This window comes from Dipodomys ordii, unplaced genomic scaffold (assembly GCF_000151885.1).
Source record: "Dipodomys ordii isolate 6190 unplaced genomic scaffold, Dord_2.0 Scaffold67, whole genome shotgun sequence".
Taxonomy (NCBI): Eukaryota; Metazoa; Chordata; class Mammalia; order Rodentia; family Heteromyidae; genus Dipodomys; species Dipodomys ordii.
Genome location: NW_012267283.1, coordinates 717,849 through 743,988, shown reverse-complemented (window position 1 = coordinate 743,988; position 26,140 = coordinate 717,849). Strand labels below are relative to the sequence as shown.

At 43.9% G+C, this 26,140-nt stretch overlaps 1 protein-coding gene across 1 annotated transcript in view; it reads right to left on the bottom strand.

Annotated features, from left to right (window-relative positions):
* Positions 1 to 431: 431 nt before the first annotated feature.
* The window catches only part of Susd1 (sushi domain containing 1), a 98,092-nt gene continuing 72,383 nt past the window's right edge, over positions 432 to 26,140 (bottom strand). Inside the window, exons 11-15 of the mRNA XM_013023220.1 lie at positions 19,533 to 19,629; positions 15,559 to 15,817; positions 12,643 to 12,682; positions 825 to 918; positions 432 to 524 (exon numbers count right to left, since the gene is read on the bottom strand). Of these exons, the coding sequence (XP_012878674.1) occupies position 524; positions 825 to 918; positions 12,643 to 12,682; positions 15,559 to 15,817; positions 19,533 to 19,629 (491 nt within the window). The 3' untranslated portion in view covers positions 432 to 523. The remainder of the gene's footprint in view (positions 525 to 824; positions 919 to 12,642; positions 12,683 to 15,558; positions 15,818 to 19,532; positions 19,630 to 26,140) is intronic.

Below are 26,140 nucleotides of genomic sequence, written 5' to 3'. Positions count from 1 at the left end.
AAAAACTGGGAGAGAGACTGAGGGAAGGGGTGACATTGTCCAAAAAGAAATATTGGTGCTTTTTTTTACCTGATTTAGGTAACCTTAACCCCTCTGTACATCACCTTTATAATAACAATAAAAATTTTAAAACAAAAAGAAGCTACAGAGACTCTTTTGAATCCGATATGTAGAAGAGCTGTCGTTCAGCATCGCCTAGCCCAAACAGCCATGATCTGTAGTCTGTGGTCAAGCATCACATTGGTCTCAAGTTCACAGGTACAGAACTGTTCCTGAAGCTACAGTAAGGATTGCTGAGTTTCCTCCTTTGGGGGCAGGGGTGGGGGAGTGGCTCCACGGTGATAGCTGCCATCTTGAATCCAGGAATGAGACAATGCTGGGAATGGAGAAAGATACAGGTCCACACACCCCTCTGGCTGGAAGCCACTCTGGGCCTCTGCAGGCACCTGAGAAGCTGTAAAAACAGTTGTGGAAACATCTGTCCCAGCACCAGTGCATCCTTACATTCAGCACCAATCCACCATCTAGACAGAGAGGAAGAAAAGGAAGAAGCAAAGTGAATGGCCTTTGGTTTTGTCCATGTGAATCCCATGCCTGGGGGTGGAGAGAGGAGCATCATGGGAGATCAGCCAGCCTGCTGTGTGCGTGGCTGCGGTAGTTATCTTTCTCTTGGAGCACTTCTCCTTTCTACCCTAAGCTGCAGGGTTAGTCATGCCTCCCACCCCTGTCCCCGAGGACCCTCATCCCCAGCTGTTCTGCATGACTCCTCCCCATTAGACCCTCCCCCCATTCTACTCATTTCTCAAGAATGACAACCCACATACCACACTGCTGAGAAGGAGAGGAATGCAAGAAGAACCACAAAAGCAATGGAGCCCAGCGCAACACCCACCATCTGCTGCGGTGTGAGTGACGAATCTGTGGGACAAAACCACACACTGAGCCCCCAGGGCAGCCCACCATGGCCCTCCCGGGAGGCACACACCCAAATGTGCCCATTCCATCACAGCCTAGAGTTGGGCCTCATTTAACAAAGAATCCCAAGAATGCCCCCACAGTGCTGCTATACCCTCTCCCCCCCTCCCTGCCAGCCACCCCAGCCCCAATTTGGTCTACAGGATATGGGGCCTCAGGAAACCACAGTCCACAGTTCCAGGGTATTTCTGAAGAGGAAGTGTAAAACCAGACCATATTAACGTTATGGGAAGAAGAAAGCTGATCTTGTGAGTATATAAATACCACATAATGGATTGCTTTGTGTTGGTCCTCTCTCAGGTCAATTACACTTGATAGATTTTTTTTTTCTGTGTGTGAGAGCAATTTCCTTATGCATATAGAAAGAAGACATTATGTACATTTTGGTTCAAAAATGTTAGTTAGCTCCAGTGGTAAAATATAGCAAGTATTTTTTTTTCCATACTGGGAATTAAACTTAGGGGTCTTATGCTTAAGCAAATATTATAATCAATTCGGCCACTTAGTCCCACACTGAGGGAGGTGATAATCATAGTGACCACTCGGCAGGGTTATCATGAGAAATGAATGAGTTAAGCCAGGCACTGGTGGCTCACGCCTGTAATCCTAGCTACTCAGGAGGCTGAGATCTGAGGATCCCGGTTCAAAGCCAGCCCAGGCAGAAAAGTCCGTGAGACTCTTATCTCTAATTAACCACTAGAAAACCAGAAGTGGTGCTGTGGCTCAAGTGGTGTAGCACTTGCCTTGAGCTGAAGAGCACAGAGACAGCGCCAAGCCCAGAGTTCAAGCCCCACGACCGACAAAAAAATACCAAAAACTAAATGCATGAGTTAATGTATGTTAGATCAGGGCCTAGCACCTGGTGAGCAATAAGCAAATGTTAGTTAGCTTCTGTGAATTATTATTCCTGTTACTCTTGTTTTGTTACTGTTTCAAATCACTAGGGAAATGATAAAATATTCATGACTAATGTGGGAGAAAATTGGCTAGCTGTTTTGTACCATATGCCCAAATTAAAATCCAGACTGATGAAAGACTTTTAAATTGAAACCTGAATGAATCAGAAAATGTTGATGGATATTAAAGTGGGTAAGAATTTTGTAAGTGTATCTATTAAAGTGGGAGACTGCCAATAAGAGAAGGCCTTCACCACATGAAAAGTATATACCAGAAACAATAATAAGAAAGATTACAGAGTTAGATGAGATACCAGGTCAAATATTTGGAATACTAGGCAAGGAGCTAACATATAGCGCATCTTACAACTACTAAGGAATACACAAATACCCTAGTAACAAACTGAGCAAATTCTATGCAAATATAAATCATATATGGGTGCAACATTATTACATCTTTGATTAATTGCTCTCTTACAAGTCATGAAATGGAGATTACAACATTTGATATGCCCTTTTTTGTGTGTGTAACATGATCTAGGTTTGTGTTCATGTGTATGTATGTTTTTAAGACATATCATATCATTGGATGTGAGGCCAAGGGAGGGGCTGGAGCTTGCATCCCTATTTTATTCATTCCACCCATTATTCTTCCCAGCTTTCATCACAATAATTTCCCTTAGATCTCTCCCTCTATATTTGCATTCTCTCAATATTTAATAGCTACTAATGAAAATGATGGGCTAAAGGAGACTATAGAGATCTACGTCATATATATTTCTAGATTTGATATCAATACCTTTAGAATAATTAATGAGGGGACTTGTTTATAACCCTAATTACACAGGAAGCAGAGATTGAGAGGATCACAATTTGAGGACAGACCAGACCAAAAGAAAATTAATGAGATCGCCATTTCAACAAAAATCTGGATATGGTGGCATACACCTGTAATCCCAGTTATTCAGAAGGTATGGGTAGGAGGATTGCAGTTCAGGTAAAGAACTGTAGTCCAGGAGGATTGCCAGCCTGGGGAGAGAGACTCTTTTTTTTTTTTTTTTTGTCTGCCGTGGGGCTTGAACTCTGGGCCTGGGCGCTGTCCCTCAGCTCTTCAGCTCAAGGCGAGCGCTCTACCACTTGAGCTACAGCGCCACTTCCGGTTTTCTGGTGGTTTATTGGAGATAGGAGTCTCACGGTCTCTCCTGCCCGGGCTGGCTTTGAACCGTGATCCTCAGATCTCAGCCTCCTGAGTAGCTAGGATTACAGGCGGGAGCCATCAGCGCCCGGCCATGAGACTCTTATCTCCAATAAAAACCACTAGAAACTGGAACTGCTTGTCTTGAGCTGAAGAGCTGAGGGACAGCGCCCAGGCCCAGAGTTCAAGCCCCATGACTGACCAAAAAAAAAAACTAAAACAAAGAAGGGATGGGGGTGTGGATCAAGTAGTTGAGCATCTAACTAGCAATCCCAGTATCATCAAAAAATAAGTTATTAATTTGTGGATACCAACTTCACATAGTCATTCTAAGCCTATGTAGTATTTGCTGATGTCAAATGCATTGCACCTGAATTGCATTGACCACTCAGTGACTCCAAGAAAAGAAGAGGGAGGAGCCTGAGAACCAGTTCTCAGAGTGCCCTTGCTGTCTCGTGGGAACTGAGGCTGCAGCTTTCTGAGAGAGTTAAGCGAGCATCTGAAGATCTGACCTGTTCCTGCCTTCCTTCATGTTATCATCAGCTGCGACTCTTCCTTTGTACCAAAGGCTCCGGTTTGCTGCTCACCTCTAGTATCTCAGGACAACTCTCCACTTCTTTCAGATTTCTCAAAGAAATCACTTGCAAAGGGCCCCCATCCCATGTGCAAAGTATGAGAGCCTACCCGGATATGCTTTCTGTACATGAGAAGAGTTGTTTTTCCCTTGCTTTCAAATATCCCTCTTAGAAGTGGCACTGTGGCTCAAAATGGTAGAGTGCTCGCCTTGAGCTGAAGAGCTGAGGGACAGAGCCCAGGCCCAGAGTTCAAGACCCACAACCCCCCAAAATAAGTAAATAATAAAATGGAGGTCAAATATCCCTCTCAAACACCAACAAGGGCTGGGCACTGGAGGCTCACACCTCCATCCTAGCTATTCAGGAGGCTAAAATCTGAGGATCGTGGTTCAAAGCCAGCCTGGGCAGGAAAGACCATAAGACTCATCTCCATTTGAGCTATAGCTCAAGTGCTAGAACACTAGTCTTGAGAAAAAGAAAAAAAAAAAGCACAGGGATAGGACCTAGGTCCTGAGTTCAAGCTCCATGACTGGCACCAAATTTTTTTTTTCTTAAGTAAAAAATAAGCCAACAGGAGAACAAAACACAGGCCTGGTGGGATCTATCGGCCAGCAGAACCTGCCCTAAGCAGCGGATTTAACTATTGCTTACTCCGGCAAGGCTGGGGAAGGCCTGGCTCCAGGGCTGGATAAGGCTCATGTAATCATTTGTATATGACTGGATGGGCTTATATGCTTCTCTTTGGCTGCAGCTGTCTGTCTGGATTGATAGGTTTGTACGGCCCATGAAGGATGTTATGAGGATCCAAATGGCCCTTGGCAGGAAAAAAGCTCCCTACCCCTAAGTATTAAAAATGATCTTTATGCTGCGTAGCAGGCTCCCCGTGCTTCCTGCTGAAAGAACTGTTCATGGCAATTTTGTCTTCTTTGTTTTTGTTTTTGCCGAATTTGTATATCGGCTCTGAAAATGCATAAGAACTCACGGCTGTAGTCACAAGGCTTCTTTAGGGGTTTTCTCCATGAATTCCTTACTAAAAAATTCTACACGTTGCCAATTGAATTGTACTTTTTTGTTTTGTTTTGTTTTGCTTTGCTTTGCTTTTTCTGGTCCTGGAGCTTGAACTCTGGGCCTGGGCACTGTCCCTGAGCTCCTTTTGCTCAAGGCTAGCACTTTCCCACTTGAGCCACAGTGCCACTTCCAGCTTCTTCTGTGACTAATTGGAGGTAAGTCTCATAGAAACTGGGCCCCAGTGGCTCACGCCTGTAATCCTAGCTACTCTGAAGGCTGAGATCTGAGGATTGTAGTTTGAAGCCAGCCATGACAGGAAAGTCCAGGAGACTCTTATCTCTAACAAACTACTCAGAAAAAGAGTCTCGTGGACTTTCCTGCCTGGGCTGGCTTCAAACCTCGATTCTCATATTTCTTCCTGAGTAGCTAGGATTACAGGTGTGAGCCGCCGGCATCCAGTTTTGTTTTGTTTTGTAGTCTGGTCATCTTCCCTTCCAGTCTCAGGCCATGGAATCCAGCTGTCCAGCTCATTTTTCTCCTCAAATGTTAGATTCCAAATCAGTTGTTTATTCTTGGAGAAAGTTATCTATTAGGACTATATGCACTCTGCCATTCTCTTTATTCTGGATCTGAGGAGAACGGCCGGGCTTTTCTGGGTCTTTATTTAACCCTGTGCCAGATGGGAATATCACAGCGCTCGAGTAGAGTTAGAAAGGCCTTAACTGTACTTCAGCCTTGGGGACAGCCTTAAAACTTCCTTTGGGTGGGGACATTTTTTTTCCATGTGTTTATACAGGCACAGCTATTTCCTCTCTGAGAATAACTGTCTGTTCACCACATGGCACAAACAGCTCCATGACTTTTAGTTAGTATACTCAATTCTCTGCTCTTCCAGGGTCTTTTCATTTGAATTCCCTGCAGAGCAGGAGATGGCAAAGGAGAGCAAAGTAGAAAACAAATTTAGGGATAAGTAATCCTGATAAATAAGCAATACTGTATTTTTTTTTAAGATTGTGGGGCTTGAACTTGGCCTGGGCTCTGTCCCTCAGTTCTTCAGCTCAAGGCTAGCGCTCTACCACTTGAGCCACAGCGCCACTTCCGGTTTTCTGGTGGTTTATTGGAGATAAGAGTCTCAAGGACTTTCCTTCCCAGGCTGGCAAAGGATCCTCAGATCTCAGCCTCCTGAGTAGCTAGGATTACAGGCATGAGCCACCGGCACCCAGCTGTTCATTTCTTATTGCAGCTTAATAAATTGCTATATATGTACGTGGCTTGAGCCCATTCATTAGCTCACAATTCAGTAGTTCTAATGTTTAAGCACACTTAGTGTGACTGGTTCTCTGATCTTACAAGACTGGATTCAAGGCCTTGAGTAGGTAGCATTTTTTTCTGGCTCAGGAGAAGAATCTGCTCCCCAGCTCACACAGTTTAGCAGCTAAATTCAGTTTCTGGCATCTGTGAGACTTAAGACCTTTTTAAAAAAACAAACAAACAAACAACTGACTGCCAACACAGGCCAGTCAGCTCCTCTAGACCACCGACATCTCTTTCCATACAGACCTTTGCATCTTTAAAACTGGCAGGATTCCCCCATATCAAGTCCATCTCACCATCTGAATCTCCAGCTTTCTGGACTCCGACTTTTGGACTTACATGTAAAGGATCATGTGATTAGGTCAGGCCTACCAAGATAGTCTTCTCACTAGGAGTTTTAATTACATCTCCAAAATCCCTCCACAGCAACCTATAGAAAAGTTTCTGAATGAATAATTGAGCAAAGGGTGGGGGGATATACAAGGTGCCAGGAATTTGGGGGCTAACTTAAAACTCTACTTCATTGGAAGGTTTAGAAAGTGAGGGTATGTATATGTATGTGTATACATGTATGAGAGAAAGTGTGTGAGAAAGAGACTTGCCAAATCCTCTAGTGCTCAAGGCCTTTACATAAAATGATTAGATTTGCAGAGAACTTTATCCATTCTCTCATATTCTTTAAACCATCTCTAGATTACTTATAATAGCTAATACAAAGTAAGTACTCTGTAAATAGCTATTGCTATGTACTGTTAGGAATAATAACAAGAAAAAAGTCTATATGTATTTTCGGTACAAATGTAATATTTTTCTGAACATTTTCAATCTGTGTTGGTTGAAACACAGGTACAATGGGTGACTGAATATATATATATATATATATATGTATATATACATATATATATATATATATATATATATATATATATATATAGCCTCAAATATTCATTCTATCTTGATGCGGACCTTCCCTGGCTTATTGGCTTTGACACGTATTGTACCCAGTATTTCTCATAAAACTGACTGCTGGCTGTCCCATAGTCATCACTCCAATTCAATGCATTCTGACTGGGCACCTAGTGTGGGCCAAACTCTTTCCTAGCTCTTCATATACTCTACCTCGAAGACATGAAATCTAATAGAAAATAATGCCAGTGACACTGCAGTATGCAGAAGAGCTAAAGAAAAGAAGTGAGGAGGAGATGGTTTTTGGTTGTCACCTTGAAGAACAGGTGGAATTTAATTAAAAAAAAAAGAGTCACAGGCAGGTTACAAGGCACTCCAGGTGGGGGGGGGGGCAGGAGTCATCATAATTAAGTCATAGGAGCAAAGACCTTACCAAAAAAGTCTGGAACATCAGTCTGAATGAAGACGACAGAAAGAAGTGATTAGAAGCTCATGGTGTCAAACTGAGACCTCAGAAACTAGGGTAGAAAGCAATGGAAGGGGGCTGGGGGTTTAGCCCAGCGGAAGGGCGCTCGCCTGGCGCGCGCAAGGCCGTGGGTTCGGTTCTCAGCCCTGGTTTAAAAAATAAAATAAATTAAAAAAAAAGAAAGCAATGGAAGACTCCTATGCCACATGTGTCTCCATGATCATCTCCTGCGTCCTGTCTCCTGGCTCATCTCCGGTCATCATGGCATCCCAAGTCAGCTCTCCATCGGAGCTGAATTGGCTTTGTGTGGGAAAGCGCTACAAAATAAAGTCCAATTGAAGGGTCGTGACCTCTTTAAGGGACTTTACAGGAGAAAAAATTAAGTATCTGCTATGGCTATCTGCTGATCTGAAATTTAGGATAAAACAGAAAGGAAAATATTTGCCTTTGTTGCAAGGACAGACCTTAGGCATGATTTTTGAGAAAAGAAGCACTCGAGCAAGACTATCCACAGAAACAGGCTTTGCTCTGCTTGTTTTCTTACCATGCAAAACATTCATTTGGGTGTGAATGAAAGTCTCACGGATACAGCCTGTGTGTTGTCTGCCATGACAGATGCAGTACTGGCTCAAGTGTATAAACAATCAGATCTGGACACTCTGGCTAAAGAAGCATCCATCCCAATTGTCAATGAACTGTCAGACTTGTGTCATCCTATCCAGATCCTGGCTGATTACCTTACGCTTCAGGAACACTACAGCTTTCTCAAAGGTCTTACCCTCAGCTGGACAGGGGATGGAAACAACATCCTGCATTCTATCATGATGAGTGCAGCAAAATTTGGGATGCACCTTCAAGCAGCTATTCCAAAGGGTTATGAGCCAGATCCTAATATAACCAAGCTGGCAGAGCAGTAGGCCAAGGAGAATGGTACCCAACTGTTGCTGATGAGTGATCTATTGGAAGCAGTGAATGGAGCCAATGCACTAATCACAGACCCTTGGATAAGAAGAAGAGAAGAAAATGCGGCTGGAGGCTTTCCAAGCTCACCAGGTTACAATGAAGACTGCTAAAGTTGCTGCCCCTACCTGGACATTTTTACACTGCTTGCCCAGAAAGCCAGAAGAAGTGGATGACAAGGTGTTTTATTTTCCATGATCATTAGTGTTCCCAGAAGCAGAAAACAGAAAATGGACAATCATGGCTGTCATGGTGTCTGTGCTGACAGATTCCTCACCTATGATCCAGAAACCAAAGTTTTGATGCTGTGATGCTTATCGAGAGAAAACAATGTTCTTCAGTATCAGAATGAATCAAGTTTATGGGGAAAAGAGAATTTCCCCTATAAATAAATCTCTACTATAAAAAAAAGAAAGCAATGGAGGACCAGGGAAGAATCATCAGAGGAAGTAGTAAAAGCAGTTGAGAAATATGGTGTGTAGGCCAGAGTTGACCCTTTACGACGGGAGAGGAGTAAGGAGCCTTTGCCAGCCCTCTACAGCTAGGAGCTGAAGGCCTGTGCTATGCATGAAGGTATGGACACAGAAATAAAAACTGGTACACTCTGAGAACAGGCAGGAGTCACCAGTGACTCATTTCGTGCCTGTGACTGGAGGATGTCCCCTAATTATAGCTTAGTATCCTCTCAATGACTCAAGATATCATACAGTCCTAGTACTCTGTGGCCAGAAGGGAGTTCATGGTGCACATACAGACACAACTAAGAACCAGCCAAGGCAAACAGCACTTCAAAGACCTTGGGCTGATGAGCAGTCTGAGTCAGGAAAGGAAGCCCAGGCCCCACACCATCTGTATCTGCCATCTTACTGCTGTTCTGTGGTGATTACCTCAAAGTTCTTTCAGGGAGCAATGTGCAAAAGGTAAACAGTATAACTTGTCACTCCAAAGGCCAGCGTGGAGCTGGGACCTAGTACAAGTAGACTGGAACAATTTCAGGACAGATTTGGGTCTCACATCTATCCTGATTACTTTCTGAAGTGGCAGTCTCCATATTCTTTTGAAAATGACTTCTAGTGCTGGTGGACTGGCTCAAGTGGTAGAATCTAGAAAGAGCAAGCTCTGAGTGCAAACCTTAGCAGCGCCTAAAAAGAAAAAACAGGAGGAGAGGAGAAGAGAGAAGAGAGGAGAAGAGAGAAGAGAGGAGAGGAGGAGAGGAGAGGACGGGAGGGAATAGGAGGGGAGGGGGGAACAGGAGTGGAGAAGGAGGGAGGAAAGTGAATGAGGGGAGAGGAAAGAGGGAGGGAGGGAGAAGAGGGAAGAGGAGGGAAAGACTTACAGAGATGAAGTTCAAACGCAAATTTTGTAGTACTGTGGCTTGAACTCCCACACAAGCAAATTTTATACATAGGTATACTAGAATTGCCTATAGAATTTCTGTGTAACCATGCATTTTTTTTTTACTACTTTCCAGAGCATTCTAGTGCTTTTAATGCAAAGGCTCAAATTCTCTTTCACTACTGGCTCTCAAGTTGAGGGAAGATAAAAGAGCACTGACAAAAAGTCCCTCACACATTCTCAAAGTAAAGCCCTTTCTATTAACTTACCACAGCAGCAGGACTCCAGCCAGCTCTCTGGTTATTTCTACCCAGTTTGTTTTCCAATCATAACAAACAGCTGCTGAGTGGAATGGATTCTGCAAGCTATTGTTTCTAAGTCTGGAAGCGAACATATCTTAGTTCTTCTATAAAAGCATTTTTTTTTTCCTGTGAGAACTCTCTTCCTGTCCCTAGTACCTTTAGAAACCAACTGGCAGAAAACTTTTGCAAATGTTGGAGCAAGTGATTATTTTTCGTGTCCTCTACTAAACTTCTCAATAAAGGGAATGGATACCTGTGAAGAGTCACCACACACACACACACACACACACACACACACACACACACGGCTGGCTGTTCTCAATTCAAGATGGCTATTGGTCAGGTAATTTGTTTTACCCAACTGAAAAGTCTTCTACTATTGTTGAAGTTAACTTTGAGTAGAAATGAACAGATAGAAAATAAGGCTGGGGAAGAAACAGACAAATGGAGGGAATCTAATTCCCCAGGCCTCCCTGAATGAAACATTTCCTGCCAAGAACCGTCTACTGAGAGAATAACATCTCCCCTGTGAAGTCCCATCCCTGGGAAACTTCCTGCAAGCAGCTGCCAGCACTTCCGTACCACATTAGCCCATTGTTCTATGCTGCTCTGAGGCTGAGCCCAGAATGTAAGAGGTTAAACTGATACTGTGGGCTGAGGGCTGAATTCCTCAGCCTGTTGTGAGAACTCATAAACCATAAGGAAAACGTCCAGATTCAAAAGGTCATAAACTTGACAGGATTTCTGGTATCAGCTACAAACTAAACTCCTGGAATCAACACTACTGGCTGGCCTGTGTGCCTGTTGGTTTTACAGAAATGTGCTGCCAGGGAAGAAACTGTGATTTCTCTGTCTCAGAGGCCATTCCCCTTGGATAAGTCTGCTCATGCTGAGTAGAGGGTTTAAGCCATACAGCACCGGGCAAGGAGGCAAAGCTTTACAGGAAATGGACAAGAAGGGACACTAGTCAAGCAGAACTGAGGCCATCAGACTGAGCAAGAGTCCCCTGTTCTGTTGCCAGAGCACACTGTTATGAGCCCTTCTCCCCCCCTCAACACATGACTACATCTCTTCCTCCTTGCTACCTGACAGCGATTGTTGTCCTTATTTTCCCTTTGATGTCCTGCCCTGTGGTTTATGAACAGTCAAGTTGTTCATTTAGTCACTGATCCCTAAATAGATCAGAAAAGGCACATCTGGACCTGATCAAGAAGAACTTACCATTCCTAGGACTTGGAGCTAGATGTGATAACCAGCCCCTTGAACTATCTTCCCCTAGGTTCCATTTTGTATTTAAAAAAAAAAAATTTACAGTATGTGGGATAGTATTTCATTAATGGCAGTTATTTTTCTTGATATGATAATGGAGTCACCTGACAATGGAGACATAGTAGAGATATGTCGCTGGGCAATGCTGTCATTGTGCAAGCATCATAGAATGTGCTTACACAAACTAAGATGGCCATGACATCTATAGGCAATGCATTCTTATGGGACCATTGCTATATAAGCAGACCACTCGACAAAAATGTCACTGTGGGACATGTGACTGTCCATATGTGTGCACACCTGCCATGCAGCCATGTTATACAAAGTAGTAGAATGTGATAGCGCTTGTTTTATGGTACAAACAAGTTTTCCTGTGAATCTTTTCTTTATGGAATCTTGTCCCCTGTCAATGCAACTCTGATGCTTGCTTTTGCTCATTGGTGGCTCCACTACCTGAGCACACCTCCAATCTCGTGTCAATGCAACTCTGATGAAGCTATTAATCACCTTGCTCTGACCCCAGCAAGCCATAGGAGCAAATATAAAATCTAAAGTAGGTCAATAGTAGTCCTCCATCTAACATCCATAGGGAATCAGCCTCTGGATAGGAAAGATGCCTTCTCTAAACTGTAAAATCTTCTGTTCCCAGTGAAGTCACTCAGCTGGGACATCTGTGGCCAATCTCTCCCCACCACATGGCCAGTGGATGTGAGGGGAGAGGGCAAAGACACCTATGGTTCACATCTGTAATCCTAGCTACTCAGTAGGCTGATATCTGAGAATTGTGGTTCAAAGCCAGCATAGGCAGGAAAATCCATTAGACTCTTATTTCCAATTAACCACAAGCCAGAAGTGGAGCTGTAACTCCAGTGGTAGAGTACTAGCCTTGAGCACAAAAGCTCAAAGGCAGCACCCAGGCCCAGAGTTGAAGCCCCAGAACTAGCAAATTAAAAAAAAAAAAAAATGAGGACAAGTACTACCGAGAGGCAAATAGAAAGGGGATAAGGGACAGATAGTGTTGAGTCCCAGGCCCTGGAGGTCTGGTGTAATTTCTAAGTTCCCATCCCTTTTGCTGTTACTATTGCTTAAGATAGTATCAGCTGGGGCTGGGAAGGTAGCTCAGTGGTAGAGCGCTTGCCTTGCATGCCTGAGGCCCTGGGTTCGATTCCTCAGCACCACATAAGCAAAAAGAAAAAAGCCAGAAGTGGCGCTGTGGCTCAAGTGGTAGAGCGCTAGCCTTGAGCTGAAGAGCTGAAGGACAGCGCTCAGGCCCAGAGTTCAGGCCCCATGACTGGACCCAAAAAAAAAAAAAAAAAGATAGTATCAGCTGGATTTCTGTCACTAGTGATGATTTTAAAAAGAGATCTCAGCATGAACCTAATGTTGCAGCTCAAACAGAGGACAAATAAGGACAGAACTGATCATAAGAAAATGGTTTTACCTTTCACCTGAGCCCAAACTGCACAGGAATATCTTCTCACCTATAAAGAAAAACACAGCAACATAGGCAAGTTGGTGGCATGCAGTGTGGCTCAGAGGCCACAGCCCTCCACAACTCAGCTTCTTTACACTCTAATTTGAAGTAGGGAATCTTTCAAGATCCATCTAGCTTTTGCATGCGCGTGTGCGTGCACACATGCCAGTCCTGGGGCTTAAACTTGGGACCTGGGCACTGACCATCAGGTTTTTTGTTTGCTCAATGACAGCCCTCTACCACTTGAGCCAGCAGCTTCACTTCTGATTTTTTGGTGGCTAATTGGAGATAAGAGTTTCACAAACTTTCCTGCCTGGGCTGGCTTCAAACTGTGCTCCTCAGAACTCAGCCTCCTGAGTAGGTAGGATCACAAGTGTGAGACTCAAGTGCTATATATTTTTTTTAATGTACTAGGGATCAAACATGCGAGGCAAGTGTTTTACCTATTGTTAGCTCTATAGATTTCACCAATGCTCACAGGACTGAAGCAGGTGACAGGGTGCACAGGTACACTATGGGTCTCAGGAAGTCCTCCCCCATGAGGAAACAACAGAATGGCAAGAGCTTTGTTCTCCTTGCCAGCTCTGAGCGACCAGCATTGACTGCTTGGGAAAAGAATCCTGAGACCCCATGTAGGTGATATAAAGAAGTGGTCCTGGTATGTAATAATAGTTCAGCCAACTGCATGACACATGATGCTTAGCACTACATTTTGGTTACCCAAAATGTATCTAAGAACAAGGAGAACAAGCACAAACACTGATCCAAAGCAGAAAAAAAAAAGCGCTATAGACCCACTGAATGGAGCACCTGCTCTTCTCCCCATCATCATGTTGTGAGTATCTTTCAAACAGGACTGCCAGGATCACTGACTATGATAAGATTCAGTACAGTCTCTCTCATGGGCAGAAGAAGCTCGGTAGCCTCATTAAGGAGATTCTGTTTCAAATGACAAGTTTCAGCATTCTCGTTTTTTATTTCACTAAAAATTTTTTAAAACATATCTGAACTAAAAAAAAATTCTGGGAAGAGCTTAAAATAACCATTTTACATGCAAGTAAATTTTGCCTTGAGGCTAAGTATAGAGATTGGAAATGGAGGAATTGGCAAGAATCACCAGCAAAGTACGCATATCAAGACACTGGAAAAACAAAGACATCTCAAATAGCAAGGTGGTTACTAAGGAACTGAATGTACTACAGCAGAGAAGTTGACAGGGGGCAAGTAGAGGAGGAATCTCATTAAACTCCAGTGCCTCTGTCAATATGCATTTTATAATACACACACATGTACAGCAACGAGATAGGTAGAAGAAAAACAGCTAGGAAAAATAAGTGTTCAGAAAAGACAAATGTTGAGTAATGAAAAGGAATCATGATTTGAATTAGCAGTAAGGTACTAGAACTGGCATGGTTTGATGACTGAACTAGAAGGTGAGAAAGAGGGAGGAATGAGAATTATTCTTAGTTTTCTGAGTTGGCTATTGTAGGCATAATAGTGCTATTTACTAGGAACGTACACAGATAGAAAAATGACATGGTGGAGGTGGAAGACTCATACTTCCTAATTTCAAAATATAGTAGTAAGCTAATCAAAATATTGGTGCTATCATAGAGACAGACAGATAAGTAAACAAAATAGGATACAGAGATGACAAGAGTAGTTGGTGGAAAAAAGATAGTCTCTTCAACAAATGGTGCTGGAAAGACATGGTCACGTGCAAAAGCATTAAAAGTTAAGTTGGATCCCTTCCTCACATTATACACAAAATAAATTCTAAATATATAAAGACATACATGCAAAACTTAAAACCATAAAACTTGTCATGGCTCACACCTGTAACTCTAGGACTCAGGAGGTTGTGATCTGAGATTGTGGTTCAAAGCCAGCCCTGGCAAGAAAGTCCATGAGATTCTTAACTCCAATTAATTACCAAAAAGCCAGAAATGCCCTGAGTTCAACCCTCAAGATCAGCACAAAAAAACAAAAACAAAACCCAGAATTTAGAAGACAACATAGAGGAAAAAATTCATGAAATTAAATTTGTTGGTTTCTTGGATGAGACACAGGTGCTGGGAGAAAACAATAGACATAATGGACTTCATCAAAATTAAAAGCTTTTGTATGTCAAAAGTTCTCTTCCATAAGAAAACACTTGAAAATTTTTCTTGCCTCATACAAAGGAACAATATGAGATTTTAAAAAATCTGGATTCATATTCATAATAAATATAAATTCCTAATACTCAACAAAAAATAGCAAGCAATTCAATTAAAAATGGATAAAGGGCCAGGTTCTTGTCCAGCTCATTATATTTACTATCTAATGAACATTTCTTTCTCATAGAGGAATCAGTCCTAGAAGAGCACAGCCTTTCTGAGGACAGGGGAAGGCGGAATAGGACTATATTTAGCCAAGGAAGGGACCTAAGCAGGGAAAGGGGCATTGTTGGCTTCTCTGGCAGCAGCAGGGGAGGCAGCAGCCTGGGAGGGCTGCAAGAGAAGTGGAGAGCAAGATCTAGACTCTCTTCCACCTCCAGCTTCAGCATGCAGGTATGAAGTAAGATCAACATGGATCCTTGGCCTTGAGATCCTCAGACCAGCCGGAAAGGGAAATGACATGGCTACATTAGGAAACTGTCTCCTTAAAACCAGACCATCCTCCCTGCAGACCCAAGGAGGTCCCCCAGGAAGTTCAGACTGAAGCATCTGTAAGGGTTTTGCCTGCCCATCCTTTATAAAGGCAAAGCAGAGTCATCGCTACATTTTGGTGGCTATAACAGGCTGTGTTCATCTCAAATACTCAGAAAACACATGTTCACACACTTATATTTCATGCGGAAAGCAAGATGCAGAGTTTGCAAGAGCTTTGAGAGAACTATACCTTATTCCATTCACTTGTGATTCGTAGTATAATGCAGTAATCATTCCCTATTTTCAAGGGTGCATTATAATAATTCCCATAGTACAGCCTGTCTCCAATGGATACCTCCAGGCTATCATCTGTGACATCTTTGGCCAGGAGCTCTGCAGCCATATATCCATCAGCATCAGAGGTATTGCTGAAGAACGAGGTCACCCCTTCAGAATCACAAGAAAATGTGCTTTGGAGGCCCAAAGGAAGCACTACCACCTGATAGGAGCTGAGAGCACAAAGAAAGCAAACACATTGGGAGGGAGCTCATTAACTTGGTTTGTCTGGATCGGGTGTGCATTTTATCAAACCTACCTCTCATACCCTTGCTTGGAGAATTCATTTATTTGAATTTACAGAACTAGAATGAGATGAGCACTTTCAAGGCACTGGGGACATAGACTGGGCAAGAAGTCCTGGCCCAGGTGATCTGTCCACCCAGACAACGCCAATAGTCACCGCATTCCACGTTTAGCTTAAGTGTTAATCCCAGGTAATACTGGGTAAGAAAGCTAAGGTCCAGCTGTGGGCAGATGCTAAGCACAGCCTCTTTTAGCTGCGTGGCCTCCTTGTGTGTCTGTCATCCAGCTGATCTAATCAGTGAGTTTCCCCATGGGCAAGTAAAGCTGAGCCTGTGGAGAGGGCTTAGCAGTCACATGAAGGCCAGCTGTCTGTAACAGTTAAAGTGCTAAGTCTGAAAAACATTTCTAGACAATCATGTGGCAACTTAAAACAGAACTCATGTGATCGACATTCCCTTCAGTCCACAGGCTGATACCAAAGTTCATATGAAATAAATGAGAAGCCAGGAGTGCAAAGTCACCATGAGGTAATCTAGGCTGACAAGATCCCAAGACAGCCAGAAAGGTAAAATGACATAGGTACATTATGAAACTATCCCCTAAATTTAGACCTAGAAATCCCGCTCACAATCTGGTATCATTTTGTCATGTGTGTGTTTTTTAAAAAATTATTTATTCAACCAAATAGAACGCCCTGCCTATGAAAGGAAGTACAAGAATAAAAATGTACTGGGAATGAGTCACATCTCCCTTTCCTTTGCCATCTATTCAGGTCTTATCTCCTGCTGATAGTAAATGTTTGAACATCCTCTGTCTCTAGCTGACTTGACAGCAGAAGTTTAAATGATTTACTCTCCTCTTCTTGCAAAGTCCTTGCACATTTCTGTGGCGAAGATCAACCCTCTGTAGTGTTTCTTGAGTTGAGCTTTTCAGTAAGGAGAAAAAGCCTACATCAGCATCGAATAGGATTAGGGTAATTTCCAAAACTCATTAGGTCACAGAATTTTATTTTCCCAGACAAATTTGCACTTCCTGCTCCAAATCCCTAGTGCCCCATCTCCTGCCTCCTAGAAGCTCATGAATTCCTGGGTTAAGAAGAGGGAACCCTCTCACAGAAGATGTTGCCTTTGGAAACTCTCCAGCCATCTACTAAGTTTCCAAATATTCTAGGTATCCTTAGAGCCCGGTTTATACAGCCTGGGTTCACTTTCAGCCAGCACAAAAGCTACAAAGGAAAACCTGCAGGCTATAAATATCGCCTGGGCTTCCACTATCCATGGGGAACATTTACAACCCAAAGCTGGCATTCCTCTGAATGTTGACCACAGGGAGAAAGCAAATCTAACAGCTCAACAGCTCTCTGCTATCCACAAGCACCTCTTCAAGCTCAGCTTTCCTTGTGGACAGCGATGGTGAAGTGCATGTTCAAGGCTCACCTGCACTCATTTGATTCTGTGCATTGAGCAGAGGACAGGAGCAGCTCCCCCTGAACCCTTTAATGAATACACCTTCCCAGACCCCATTCTAGACCTCCTGAGTCAGAATCTCCAGAAGTAGGGTTGGGAATGTGTACTATGATAAAGCAGGCCAGGTAACTCCTATCACCTAGCAAGGGTGGGAGACACTAGCGTCAAAGGAGTCCAGTCTGGGGCCAAATCCTCTGCCTAAGGATAACAAAGGAAGACTCAGTCCCCAGGCCTCTGCTCCCTTCGGGCTCCTGATCCACTGCCCTCAGAAAAGGCACAGAAAAGAATCAGGTATGGCAGAGCTGCTAGTGTCTGCTCAAACAGGCGCACAGGCTGAGAAAATCACCCCACTCTCTGCTGGTAACCAGCCCCAGTGACGTCAAGGAGGCAGTTGGCACGGCTTGGAACCTGGCCATTCTGGAAAGACTTGTGCTTTCTTTCTCACCCCACCCCCCTCCCTACATGACTCACATCTCCACTTCCTGTTCGGGAGCCACTGGCCAGCACACAGGCACAAGGATAGACTGTCACTTGGCTTTTCTTTTTGCCTCATTATTTGGTTTAAGTATGCCATTTGCTCTTGCAAATTCTCTCAGGCAGTGATGTCGCTGCATCTGTCCTTGGGGCTACAGAGTTCAAGGCCTTCCAGTAACTGATCAGGAATCAAGAAGCAACTGATTGGCAATGTCCATCCCTGAAAAGACCCTGAGCTTAAACTAATATGAAAGCAGGGAAAGCCCAAGTTTTATAGTACCCCTAAACTTCCTTTTTCCTAATTTCATAATATCTCATGTTTATTTTTTAACCTCTATTACACTGAGGGTAGAGAGAGGACTAAGGAAAAGCAGGTTAGGCCACACCCAAGGCCATCGCCTGGACCTGGTACTGTGAGCAAGTTGCAGCTTTCTCCAGCCCAACCTTCATCTTCCTCTCTAAAAAAAGGGGTTGTTGCTATGCGCCAGTGGCGCACACCTGTAATCAGAGCTACTCAGGAGGCTAGGTTCTGAGGATCATGGTTCGAAGTCAGCCTGGATAGGAAAGTCTATGAGACTCTTACCTTCAATTAACTATCAAAAACAAAAAGTTGGAAGTGGAGTTGTGGCTCAAATGACTGAGTGCTAGCCTTGAGCAGAAAAGCTCAGGGGAAGCACCCAGGCCCTGAGTTCAAGTCCTAGAACACAGACACACACACACACACACACACACACACACACACACACACACACACACACACACACACACACACACACGGAGGATGAGGAAAGAATGTTTCTATGCTCCTGTTATTTTCAAGTAGTTATACAAAGTAGTTTCAACTCAATGTGTCAATTTATGAGTTTAATGCTCCCATGAACTCTGCAAATAAACAGCCAAAACAAACACAATGTCGCCCTCCAACATTCTGATGCCATCTGCAGTCCCAACAGTGGTCATGAACTACAGTGTCTCACCCTTATAGGTGACTGGATAAAAAGAATCATCCAAATGACCTTTTCAGAAATCAACACACACACACACACACACACACACACGCCAAAGTCAGCCTGACATAAAGTGAAACGTATTCAGGCAATAAAATGATGCTTCTGACCCACCACCAATGCTAAAACATGTATATGAAGGACAATGAACATGAACATGAAGGACAATGCCTAATGTTCTCAACCCATGCTTTCAATGACTGAAGGGGTGAATCTGATTTCCTGAGCTAAACTGCCCAAATGCTGGTCCCATAGATGTTTCTCTCTTCATTTATTGAGATTAAAAGTTCTAGCTTGGCCAGGCACTGGTGGCTCATGCCTGTAATCCTACCTTCTCAGAAGGCTGACATCTGAGGATCACAGTTTGAAGCCAGACTGAGCAGGAAAGTCTATAAGACTCTTATTTCCCATTAGTCACCATAAAACCAGAAGTAGAGCTACGACTTAAAGTGGTAGAGCACTAGCCTTCAATGAAAAAGCTTGGGGACAGTGCCCAGGCCCTGTGTCCAAGCCCCATAACCAGGTAAAAAAAAAAAAAAAGTCTAGTCTGTGCCCCAGGAAACAAAACAGAGACCTTGTTGCATTGTCTCCACTACTCAACTGCAGCCACCCCCAGGGACATCTTCTCACACAAACCAGTTTCCAAAACACCCCCCAGGGATTACTAGGTAACTGGAGAAAAGATAGGTACTGACCTGATGGGCCCATTTTCTTCCTTGGCTTTCCTCAGCCTGAGGCGTGGTAGAGACCCTCCATGTACTGTGAAAAACTCTACTTCTGGAAGGGGAGGCTCTGTAAGTGTTGAAAAGAAGAGAGAAAAAGGAGTTTGATCAAGACAACACACACACACACACACATACGAGCGCGCGTGCACGTGTGCACACGCACGCAAGCAATGGAAGCCATTTAAGTTCTAATCTAAAAAAATGACACAGTTATGACATAAATAAACCTTGAAAACATTATGCTAAATGAAATAGTCATACAAAAATACAAACACTGAATGATTCCACTATTAAGAACTATCTGACGGTTGCGGTGCATGTTGTAATATTAGCTACTCAGGAGGCTGAGATTTGAAGACTGAGGTTTAGAATCAGCCTGAGCAGACCAAATTTCAAGACTATTATCTTCAATTAACCAGCAAAAAACAAAACCAGAACTCGAATCATGCTTCAACTGGTACAGCACCAGCTATGAATGAAAAAACTGAATGAGAGCACAAAGCTGGCCCTAAATTCAAACTTCAGTCCCAGCAAGAAAGAGGGTGGAGAGGGGTGGGGAGATTTTAAATGCCAGTGGCTAATGCCTATAATTCTAGTTAGAAAGGCTGAGATCTAAAGGGTCATGATTTGAAGCCAGCCTAGGCAGAAAAGTCTGCAAGACTCCATCTTCAAAACACTAATCAGTGAAAAAATAGGACTGAAGACATTAATCAAGTGGTAGAACTACCACCTACTTGGTACAAGGCTATGAATTCAAGCCCTGGCTTGAAATAAACTGTTTTGGAGGGGCTGGGAAGATGGCTTAGTGATAAAGTCCTTGCCTTGCATGCATGAGGCCCTGGGTTCGATTCCTCAGCACCACATAAGCAGAAAAAGCTGGAAGTGGTGCTGTGGCTCAAGTGGTAGAGCACTAACTAGCCTTGAGCTGAAGAGCTGAGGGGCAGCGCCCAGACCCAGAGTTCAGGCACCATGACTGGCAAAAAAAAAAAAACTCTTTTGGAAACAGATGGTGGTGATAATTTGATAATTGCACAATATTGTGAGTGTTCCTAATACTGAAGAATTATATACCTAAAAAGGATTACAATGACACATTTTATGTTATATATATTTTACCATTTGATAAAAAGAAGTGATCATCAAGGGCTTAATAGCTATGTGCATATGATCATATAAAATGATGCTTAGTGAAATGAACTCTAAAAAGTGGAAACAAGAGGTTTTTTTTATTTTACTTAAAGTTCTTTTTTTCTGCCCCCTCCCCCCCACGTTTGAAGCTGTTTTTTATTTCTGTACCTTTTGTCTTGTATGCAAGTTTATCTGATTTGGAGAGGGAAGCACGGAAATGGTGGACAGAGGGTGAACTAATTCAGCAGTGATACTTACTAGACACTTTGTTGGAAATGAACTACACAACTTGTGGGGGGAAAGGGGGAGGGAGGGAAAACTGGGACAAATGAGGGGGATATGATATGGTTCAAAAATAAATGTACCTGACTTATATAACTGTAACCTCTCTGTATATAACCTTTACCCCCCTCCCCAAAAATAGTGATGATGGGTTGGATGCTGAGGGCTTTAAGCCAGCATGGTAAATAGGTTCGTCTTCAGCAAGTCAAATGGTTTGGTGTGCACCTCATTTCATGTTTTCAAGGCTTGGTTCCCAGTGTTATATGAGAGGTGGTAGACTATTACAAGGCGGGGCTTAGGGGAAGGTAATTAAGTCATTGGGAATGATACCCTCAGAAGTGATTAATGTGTCTCAAGAAGGAAGTTAGCCGGGTGCTGGTGGCTCACGCCTATAATCCTAGCTACTCAGGAGGCTGAGGTCTGAGAATTGTGGTTCAAAGCCAGCTGGGGCAGAAAAGTCCATGAGACTCTTATCTCCAAAAAAACACCAGAAAACCAGAAGTGGCGCTGTGGCTCAAGTGGTAAAACGCTAGCCTTGAGCTGAAGAGCTGAAGGACACTACCCAGGCCCACAGTTCAAGCCCCATGACCCACCCAAAGAGAGAGAGACAGAGACAGACAGAGACAGAGACAGAGAGAAGTTAGTGGAGGCTCACTCTTATAATCCTTGCTACTCACGATGCTAAGATCTGAAGATCATGGTTCAAAGCCAGCATGGGCAGAAAAGTCCATGAGACTCTTATCTCCAATAAACTACTCAGAAAAAAACAGAAGTGGCACTGTGGCTCAAGTGGTAAAGTGCTAGCCTTAAGCACAAAGAGGCTCAGGGACAGTGCCTAAACCCTGAGTTCAAGTCCCAGGACTGGCAAAAAAAAAAAAGTTAAGGTCATAAAAACAGTACGACTTGGCCTACCTCATCTCTCCTTCCTGTCTACCCATATGATCCCTTCCACATGCCCTCCATAAAGATATCATCCACCATGAAGCCCTTCCCAGAGAATAAACTGATTGGGCAGCCCTGTCTTGGAGCATCAAGTGGAAAGTAAACATAAGTCTCTTTTCTTTTCTAATGTCCTCAGCCTTGCAATGCAATGGACAGTGGATTCCTACATGGGGAAGACCAACCTGACAGACTTCTGTATCCTTTACAATCACATTTCTCTGATCTGAGGTTACCCTTCCACAGATACATTTCCCAAGTAGACTTTTTACTGAGAGGAATCTCTAGTGGCTGGCTGGCCCCAGGGCTCTCACATCTATGGATGGTTACGTTCACAGAGTTTAGGCCTCAGATGCCACTCAGCCTGTGACAACAATGTGTCAGCCACTAACCACACACACACTATCTATGTCTCATACATGCCTCACATTATACTCACCCCAACAAACCTACCAAACAGAAGGTAGTAGGAAAGTATTTATTTTCTCTCCTTCTTAGGGTTTCTACCTGGCTGAAGTGGTAAGAACATCTTTCCTTTCCCATCTTTTCCTTCCTCTGTAATCAGAGTTCCTACCTGTCCTTCTATCCGGGTGATCTATGAGAGAGCCAGTGTCTGGCGTTGGTCCCAGGGGCCCCTATCCTTTTGGTTTTGAGTTTTTCTTTGGTGAAGCATAGGCAGCCTGAATGCAGGACAGGTTCTGTGGCACCTGCTCCCTTCCATGGCCTAGGAAACCTGAATCAAGGCAAAGCTAAAGCAGGTTGACATTTTCCCTATAGATTCAACTTCTCCCTCAGGTAGGGAGCAAAGCTGAGGCAAGGAGGAAGTTTTAGAAAGATTTTTTTTTTTTGGCCCCAGGCCCAAGCCTGTTTCACCTGCAATAAAACTATCTTTGGATCCTATCTCACTTTCGTGTGTATTTTTCCTTCCCTCCCTCCCTCCTTTCCTCTCTCCCTCTCCCACCCTTCTCTCTCTCTCTCTTTTTTCTCTCTCTCTTAATTTTGGTGGTACTGGGGTTTGATGGTAGTACAAGGGTCTTACACTTGCTAGGCAGGTGTTCTACCACTTTAGCCACATATTCCTCATAATTTAATTTTTACAGGGTCTTGAAGTTTTATCTAGGATCAGCCTTGGACTGCAACTGTCCCACCCACAGCCATTCGTGTAGCTAAGACCATAGGCATGCACTATATGCTCAGTTTGTTGACATGGGGATCATCTCCACCTACTCAGTAGCTGCCAGGGCACTTGGCTTTTATATATCTTTTTAATGTTCTTAAACTCAGAGGTGGAACAAGTATGATTAATACTTTTGAAAATGTTACTTTAGCCAGGTGCTGGTGGCTTACCAGTAATACTAGCTACCTGAGATCTGAGGCTTGAGGTATAAAACCAGCTTGGGCAGGAAAGTCCATGAGATTCTTATCTCCAATTAACCACCAAAAAGCCAGAAGTGGAGTTGTGGCTCAAATGGTAGAGCACAAGCCATGAGCACAAAAGCTCAAAGACAAGGCCCAGGACTGGCATATACACAAAAACATCTCATTTTATACATGAGAAAAGTGACACACGGAGAACTAGTTAGTTGCATGTAGTGAGGCCATGATCTGAATCCATTCTCTGCTGTACACGTTTCTCATTCATCGTGGTATTTCTTGAACATGCGCATCCACCATAGTGATCTAGCAGGTTTTTATCACCTTTGAGTGAACTGATAAGATCCACTAGGTTTTCATTCCTATTATTGTAGTACTGGTGCTAGGGATTGAACCTAGGACTTCACGTGTACCAGGCAAGTTTGTTACCATTTGAACCCCCTTTTGCTTGTATTTTGTTTCTGAGATAGGCCCTCAAACTCATGATCCTCCGACCTCCATCCTCCAACTGGCATGGGTCACCAGGGTGCGGCCACTCAAAGATTTATTTTAACAAATGTATAACTTAAGAAACTGAACAGTGGGTAAATTAGAAAAAGGTGAAAAACCACAGGCTGTCCGGTAGTTGGGGTAAGAAGAGCCTGAGGGCTGAAGGCAGTGATGGCTGAGTAGAGAAGAGAGGACAGGAGTGACAAGATGTGATAGAAACAAGGAAGGGAAAGAGCGTGGGCTTCTGTTCTGGTCACTGGGTGAGTGATGATGACAGGGCATGGTAGAAGATGAGGAAGAGAGGAGCTTGGGCTTCCCTGCTGATCACTGGATCAGTGATGATGTCATTCACTGAGTCAGGAGGCAAGTTCCGAAGCAGGCCACTTCTAGACCTGTAAGGCTGAAGCATCTGTAGAACTTTCCAGAAGGCAGCTGGAAATCCTGAGCCAGGTCCTGGGTACAAATGCTACAGGGAAGACATGGAGCCATTTCTTAAATAGCAGTGGATGTGGCTGTCAGGGGACCCGATACAAGAAAAATAAGGGCAGCCGGTGGCCTAAAGGAAAGCCAAAACAACTGGAAATCTAGAGCTTTGTTAAAAGTGTGAAATCTAGGATTGTTCCAACAACACCCACACAGGGTGGCACAGGTCCCATTTTCCCCAAGGCTGTGGGATTGCTAGGGACCCTGGGAGGCCCCTTGGAACACCCCAATGACAGGCAAGACTTCATGGAGTACATTTGCTAAAGGTCTCTGCTATTTTTAAGAAAAGTCCAGAAAGACATTCCAAGAAGGCAGCCGCTACACTCCTGCCAGTGGTGAAGGCAGAAAGAGGAAAAGGCCCAGACCGCGGAACATGTGCGTCTGCTGGACAGTTCTTGCCCTCGGGCCTTAATGACATTTTTCATCTGTGATGCTTTGTTGTAACAGTAAAATAACTGTTTTGTTATCTCCCATTTCCTGTTTTCCGCCTGGAGGGAGATTAACTGGTCACTCTTGTGCTTTTCAAATTATGTCTCTGCTCTTCTCCAACACAAATAGTTCAAGCTCCTCTAAACTAAACTTCCAAACCCTCAGTCAGAGCAAAACACAGTGCTCACTTGGTTGGAAGAAGATGAAATACTAGGAAACAAGCAGGAAGGCTTACACCACTCTCAGTTTGTTCCAGGACTACTGCCCTTTGCCAGGCTAGTGTGCTTCTCAGAGGTTTAAAGGTGCCACTGGCATCTGGCTGATTCAATCAACATGAGATTCAAACTGGGTTTTGCCTTGGCTCAAGCTGAGTAGACTTGTTCCAAGTAATCAGTCCTCTTGACTGCTTGCTTTGTTTCCCAAAGGGCTGCTTTCCTTGTTGTCCAAGTTGTGGTCCTGGGATGATCTGGTCTACTTCCCATGAGCCTCCTTCCTGATCTAAATTCCATCAGACCCAAGACAAGGGATGATCCTATGTGGTCTGGAAAATAGTGGCCTTTCTCCCTAGGTGTATGCCATGGTAACAGAACCTGCAGGCAGTTTCTTTACCAGTCCTACACATCAACAATCTCAACCCTGTGCTAGAAGCAATGACAATTACCATGGAAGTTTAGCCTCATCTCATCCATTAAAACAAATCCCAAGCTAGGTGCTGATGGCTCACATTGGTAACCCTAGCTACTCAGGAGGCTGAGACTTAGAAAATTGTGATTCAAAGCCAGCTCAGGTTAAAAAAGGTTGTCAAGACTCCATCTCCAAAATAACTAGCAAAAAGCCAGCCTGGAGGTATGACTCCAGGGGTAGAGCACCAGCTGAGCAAGCATGAGGCCCAGTTCTGCAGAAAGGAAGGATTTCCTTTCTGTGTTTCCTTCCCTTTTTCCTCCAGCATTCTTGGTTCCAAAACTCGAGAACTCAAGTAGACACCGTGTTGTATAGTGCATGTGGTCTACCTCCTTCACCAGTATCTTTCTCCCTACCCCGCCCAGCCAGCCCCGCCATACACACTGCCACACTGATCCCTCTCTGCTTCTCTGACTATCCCTATGCAAAAGAGATTCTGCCTAATATCTAAACTGTTAGCCAAGGTGTGAATGTCCTGACTCTTCATGATCCATATCCATATGGAAGCTTAGCCAGGAGCCAGTGGCTCCTGCCATCTTAGCTACTCAGGAAGCTGAGATCTAAGGCTCATAGCTCGAAGCCAACCAGGACAGCCAGAGTCCCTGAAACTCATACCCCCAATTAACCAGCAAAAAGCTGGGAGAGAAGGTGTGTTCCCAAGTAATAGAATAGCCAGCCTTGAGCAGAAAAGCTAAGGGCCAGTGCTCAGGCTCTAAACTGAAGCCCCTGTACTAGCGTGTATGAGGGCACATGCATGCACACATGCACACAAT